The following is a 6,530-nucleotide window of genomic DNA, read 5'->3' as shown; positions in this document are numbered from 1 at the left end:
TTGCGACCCCATGAGCTGTAACTCTGCAGGTTCCTCTGCCCATGGGGATTCTCCAGGCAAGAATACTGGAGTGGGTTGCCATGCCCTCCGCCAGGGGATCTGCCCAACCCAGGGATCGAACCCAGGTCTCACGAATTGGAGGCGAATTCTTTACCGTCTGAGCATCAGAGATATCACCGGTGCCAAGAACACTGAAAGCACATAGGGTTCAGAGAAAAGGGGAAGAGAAATAACTTGACCTTCCCTGGAGGAGTCTAGAAAGCGGTTCCGGAGGGCCTTTTAACCCTTCCCACACCGCGGCGCGCACCATCCACACCCGAGGGGCTAGCCACCCATGCTATAGGAGAACAGGCTCTCCCCCTCTCCATCTCTCCTCCTCCCCCGAGCAGCCCTTCCAGCTTTTCTGCCCCTAACCTGCCCAATACCTGTCCGGGAAGCGGGCGTTTAGCGCTCAGGCCCCGCCCTTAGCCAAGCAGCCCCAGGGCCAGAAGGCTGTCCCCTGGGCCGGGCGCGGGCGCGGGCGCGGCCTCCAGCCTCTTTGGCAAAGTTGGCGGCGGGGCAGGCGCGTGGAGCCGCGCGCCAGTCGGGACCGGGACCGTGCGGGGACGGCGCCCATTGGCCGGCCGGCGCCACGTGGCCACCCCGCCCCTATATTAGGCCACTATTTACCCCCAGCTGGCTCGCCATGGCTCGGCGAGGGCAGGTCGGCTAGACTGGGGAGGCAGAGCGCTGTAGAGCGCGGCGGTTCTGCGGACCCCGCACCCAGGCCCAGCCCACGCGCTCAGGTGGGTGGGCCGGAACCATGAGCTCCTACCTCGACTACGTGTCGTGCGGCCGGGACGGCGGCGACTTGCTGAGCTTCGCCCCCAAGTTCTGCCGCGCCGACGCCCGGCCCGTGGTCCTGCAGCCCGCCTTCCCCCTGGGCAGCGGCGACGGCGCGTTCGTTAGTTGCCTGCCCCTGGCCGCGGCCCGAGCGGTGCCCTCGCCCCCGGCCGCCCCGGCGCAGCCTACCGGGCCTCCCCCGGCCGCGCCCGCGTACGCGCCGTGCCCCCTAGAGGGGGCCTACGAGCCAGGCGCCGCACCTGCCCAGGCGGGGGGCGCGGACTACGGCCTCCCGGGGTCCGCGCCCGCGTACGATTTACCGTGCGCGCTCGGGCGGCCGGCAGACGACAGCGGGGCGCACGTCCACTACGCCACCTCGGCCGTCTTCTCTGGCGGCGGCTCCTTCCTCCTCAGTGGCCAGGTGGATTACGCGGCCTTCGGCGAGCCGGGCCCCTTCTCGGCGTGTCTCAAAGAGCCGACTGACGGCCACTCTGGGGCCTTCCAGACCGCGTCCCCGGCTCCCGGCGTCTACCCCAAGTGTACGTCCCCAGCCTCTGGCCTCCCCGCCGCCTTCAGCACGTTCGAGTGGATGAAAGTGAAGAGGAGCGCCCCGAAGAAAAGTAAGTACTTGGGCCTTGGACGGACGGACGCGACTGGGGTTGGGGATCGAGCCTGCCCAGAGGAACTGAGCCGAGGGCGCGCTGCAGCGGTCCCTGTGGACGGCAGTTTGGGTCTTAGGAGGGAAACGCGGCCCCAGGCATTATTAAACCAGGCGAATTGCATTGAGTGTGCCCCGAATGCCAGGGGTTGAGAAAATTGCGTGAAGGAGCGCTCCGTGGAGCTTTTCTCTTGGCACAGCTGTGTTCGGAGACCCAGAAGGGCCGCTCGGTGACTCTGATTCTAGTGTGGCCCCAAAACTTTCCCAAGTCGCGTCTCCGAGTCGTCTCGCCACGCTGACGACGCCCTGTCTTTACGTTGCAGGCAAATTCACGGAGTATGGAGCCGCCACCCCCTCCAGCGCGATCCGCACCAATTTCAGCACCAAGCAACTGACAGAACTGGAGAAGGAGTTTCATTTCAATAAGTACTTAACTCGGGCCCGACGCATCGAGATAGCCAACTCATTGCAACTGAATGACACCCAAGTCAAAATCTGGTTCCAGAACCGCAGGATGAAACAGAAGAAAAGGGAACGGGAAGGGCTTCTGCCCTCGGCCACCCTCGTGGCTTCCTTCCAGCTTCCCCTCTCAGGAACGAGCCCTGCCAAGTCTGGCAAGAACCCGGGGAGCCCCTCTCAGGCCCAGGAACCATCCTGAGGTTTAGTCACGTCGCTGAGGAACTGTGGGCTGCAGAACTCATAGGCCACCTCACCCCTCTCTGGACTTATTAGCTCAGTTTAGAATGGAGGTGGGCATGGTGGAAATAAGAGCGGTTTCACTTGGGAGAGGAAATATCTTGGTGGCTTCTGAGTTCCGGGCTGTGGGTGTACAGATGTTAATTTGAAGTCTCTAAAGCCACTCATCTGTGTATTAATTGTGTCTTATCAGGGAAAAGGTGCCCAGCCGCCAGCCCTGCCCTTCTGCTATGTTGCCTAACTTAGTCAGGTGCAGTTTTTGGTGCAGAGTGGCAGAGCCTTCCTTGCTAACTGCCAACCCCCTGGTGTGCTCAGAAGAGCATCTACCCTAAGTTTTATCTGGTTTTAATTTAAAAGACAAGGCTACATGGATTCAGTTTCTGATGACCAAAGCTAGTTATACTTAAGGCCTCCTTGGTGTATAAGCTGCTTCAACCGTGATCCTCACATCTGCACTACATCCCCCCTCCCCACCCCCTTTTAAAAAGCAGTTTCTACCTCTCCAGGTGCCTAAGTGAAGATACAATCTCTGTTTAGTTAGTAGCTGAACAAATGCACAGCGTGGGTAAAGATCCTGAACTATACCTTGACACCAGTTACTCAAACTTGAATGTAAATATATACAGTATGTATATTTTTAAAGAAGTTTGCTTGTAGTGAACTTACATATGGCATTTAATGTCAGCATGTAAATGGTTTGAACTTTTTTTGGTAATAAAAATTACAGAATGTGCCACTTTCCGCTTTTCCTTATCCTCCTTTATTTTGATGATCTTTCTTTAAAGCTAATTTAGTTTCTTCTATTTGGAATTCTGCTCTGGAAATTTGTTAGGCTGGTAACTTTAAAAAACAACACTTCTTAAAGGCTGTTTATGCAAACTAGTTAGGGACAATTATCTGAGTAGTTTAAGGGAGGAAAAACCTAACTCTGCCCAATATACCAAGTAACTATAGAAGTATTTCCTTACCTCAAGTGCCCAAGTTTTATGGTGACTATGTGGACTGCACTTTAAGTTTAGATGTCCACTGTGGGGATGTATAGCTAAGGAGACACTGAAGAGACATCTCCTTGTCCTTTTGTCTTCTGCTCTCACAAAAGACAGAAGAAAGACAACTTGAAGACTTTGTTAGTTGGTCAGTGTTATCTGAGAAAGGCAGCTGCACATCGAAAAGCCTCAGTGGCTGAATTCCCATTTTCAAAGTCAAGAATTACAGAGGAGGCTGGGAGAGGCCAGTACCGTAGTCAAGCTTTCCACTTCCTTTAACCCAGACTTTGTGTTTAACCTTATAAGAACATATAGGTACCTTTCTGTTTTTTCATTTTTTTAATGATACATTTTCCAATGAATTTTTTTGAAGGAGTACCCCAGGCACAAAATAATTGAAAGTTGGCAAGAAGGTATGTGATTAAAAAAAAAAAAAAAAAGCCTCTTACCTTATTTCCATCCAGCCCCCCAGTTCCCACCTGAAAGCATCCATGGTTGAGCAGGCTTTTATGTAACCAAATACAATATTACTTGAAAAACTCTGGTGTTAATACACAAAATCAAGAGGATGCTTGGGACAGTTGTGTGGGGAGGAGGGGCAGTTCATTTTCCTCACTTCATAAGTTATAGACATATCTAAATTCTCTGTCTAGTTTGACTGAAAGGCTGAAAGGCCCACAATAATCCAGCTAAGAGCATCAGCTCTCCTTTTAGCTGAATTTCTAGATTCTAGTGTAGTACTTCAATAATTCAGAAGTCCAATAATTGTGGAGAAATACTTTATAAAACAAGAGTGTCATTGTCTTAGAAGATTGAAATTACACTTAAATTCCTGTCCATTGGACCCAAAGTTTGATGGAGTTGAAGAAATAAAATGATCAGCTCTAACAAACTCAGCTGATTATGGGGGAAAGATACCATTTATAAAGCAGGTCTGTCAATATTATTCTTATGTTTCACCATCTGCCCATCACTAACCTGATGCTAATCAGATCTTGTTTGAGATAACAGCCCCCCTCTGAGCTCTGTAGTAATTTGAAAGGACTTGTTAAAGAGTTGGGATCTGCTTGCCCACAGCTACTTCCAGGCTTCCCCTGCAGTGGTCTTTGACAAGACAATGTTTCTTTTTTGATAAGCATTGAAATGCACACCTAAACAAAAAAATAGCAACACACTTGGTCATTTCCTTAATCTACCACCCTTTTCTCTGAGAAAATAATGCTTTTCCTTTTGAAGCTACTAGTAGCACTTAGCCCTGATGCATGTCTTTCCTGATGAAGGTGGCTATTTTGACATACGTATAATGCTGTTCTACGAATCAGGCCAATATTAGCTATTTTTTGACCAACCCCAGGGATCTTTAAAAGCTTTCTTAATGCAGATTGCTATACAGCTATATTCAGTATTAGGGAGAGTCCTGGCTGGAGATTGGGAGGAACTAGGTGACCTCTGGAGGTCCCTTCCAGCAATGAAAATGCTACAGAAACAACTGAATGACTTTTGCTGATTTTAATTTAGGTCTATCACTGGAAGAAAGAGTTCAGTTCTGAGAAAGCAAACAACCCCTAGGTTTACAGTGATACTGCTTATACAGAAAAAGTGAATATTAAACATTATTAAATATATCTTGTCAGTGGAGATACCACTATGTTGAGCCTGTGTGGATGTTTGTAGGGCATTCCTCTTCCATTTGTTCAGAGCCTTGTGGTATTTTGAGTCAGATCTTCCATGAAATGTGATGGTTACTACACAAACTATGAAACTGCTAAAACAATCCATCCCATTTCTATTTTATAAGATTTTGAACTAAATATGCAAATTTATCTTCTAGCAACTCTTTACAAGAATGAATACACAGTGGACAGCTCTATCTGTTATATAATTAGCTATTCAATGTTCCTTTGTCTTCACAGAATGACTGTGTGTCTAGTTTTCCGGATTCAGGATAGCTGGGAGTGAGGAAGAAGAAATAAAGCATTTAATAAAAAAATTTCCATTACTGTACTTGACTACTAGCAAACAAAGGACATGCTGATGTAAAAACATAAAACAATGTCACCAAACCCTCAAAAGATTAATTGTATGTGATTTATTCTGCCTCAATCTTATGTAAAGTGAGGCCCGAGACCAGACGAGGTTATGTCCAATTATCATGTTATCAGAAAAGAGGACCAGGCTCAGGAGAATTGCACAAACTCTGAAGTTCTTAATTATTTCTTATGGCCAAACAAATGCTCTATATTTGCCGAATATTGAATTAGAAAACCTCAGGACCTAATCAGTTTCAGAGAGAGGTTTAGTTTGATCACAGACCTCTCACCAAGAAAAATGTCCATTGTTAAAATTTTATTTGTGGTTTTAAAATGAAACCAAGCTGGACATATCTCACAAATAATGATAAATCTCCATGTTGGTAGGAATCTGGATTTTCATGGCTTTAAATTCTATAGCATATTTCTGGAGCATGAACATGCAACAAACATACAAAAGAGTTTTGTTTAACATCTCACTTATAGCTGCTTCTGAAGTTATATGTTATGAAGATATATAATTTCAAGAAAAGTGTTTAAATTCAAGCCAAAAGGAAAGAAATCCTAGATATCAGGATGAAAAGAAGGTCTTTTGCTTAGATTGTGAAGATTTAAACATTATATTTTCTAATAGTCTTATTGATATATTTAACAAATATAAAAGATGGCCAAAGGGTGGTCACTTGGACTTGTAATCACTAATAAAGCAGATCACTGACATCTTCAAGGAATTTCTAGAGGGCTCTAAACTATTTAGTACATCCCATTCTTAGGGGTTTTGTACAGCCTAAACTACAGTTTGAGGGAATCTCTTTGAGAAAAAAAAAACCCCTCAAAATCATAAGTGCAAAATTGTTGGGGCACTTCTCTAGAACCTATAGGGTCCAAGTTAGTGAAGTTTAAATTTCTTTGGGTTCATCTCTGTTCCTTCCTGAAAGATTTCTCTATTCCCACTACCCAGCCATCACTTGTAAGATGATACCAATAATTGCTTTCAGCACTAGCTGTGCTAAATAATGGGCTTCCCTAGTGGCTCAGATGGTAAAGAATCCACCTCCAATGCAGGAGACCCAGATGAAGATCCCATGGAGAAGGGCATGGCAAGCCACTCCAGTATTCTTGCCTGAAGAATCTCATGGACAGAAGAACCTGGTAGGTTACAGTCCATAGGGTTGCATAGTCAGACACAACTGAAGCAACTTAGCATGCACACACACACGTGCTAAATAATAATTGGATGTTACAACCTAGACAGCATATGAAAAAGCAGAGACATTACTTTGTCAACAAAGGTCCATCTAGTCAAGGCTATGGTTTTTCCAGTGGTCAGGTATGGAT

At 47.1% G+C, this 6,530-nt stretch overlaps 1 protein-coding gene across 1 annotated transcript; it reads left to right on the top strand.

Moving 5' to 3' along the window:
* Positions 1-551: 551 nt before the first annotated feature.
* HOXD1 (homeobox D1) lies at positions 552-2,911 on the top strand. The gene is made up of 2 exons (XM_043894224.1): positions 552-1,442; positions 1,804-2,911. Exons 1-2 carry the CDS (start codon positions 803-805, stop codon positions 2,136-2,138), a joined length of 975 nt encoding a protein of 324 aa, XP_043750159.1. The 5' UTR covers positions 552-802; the 3' UTR covers positions 2,139-2,911.
* Positions 2,912-6,530: the final 3,619 nt, after the last annotated feature.

The sequence above is a fragment of the Cervus elaphus genome, chromosome 33 (genome assembly GCF_910594005.1).
Source record: "Cervus elaphus chromosome 33, mCerEla1.1, whole genome shotgun sequence".
NCBI lineage: Eukaryota > Metazoa > Chordata > Mammalia > Artiodactyla > Cervidae > Cervus > Cervus elaphus.
This window is presented reverse-complemented; position numbering and strand designations above follow the sequence as displayed.

What these genes read in the sequence shown, in the direction of transcription:
- HOXD1 (XM_043894224.1), top strand. Translation starts at nt 803, where the DNA reads ATGAGCTCCTACCTCGACTACGTGTCGTGCGGCCGGGACGGCGGCGAC. An exon ending in GAGGAGCGCCCCGAAGAAAA is followed by an intron (nt 1,443 to 1,803) that starts GTAAGTACTTGG and finishes TTTACGTTGCAG; the next exon opens with GCAAATTCACGGAGTATGGA.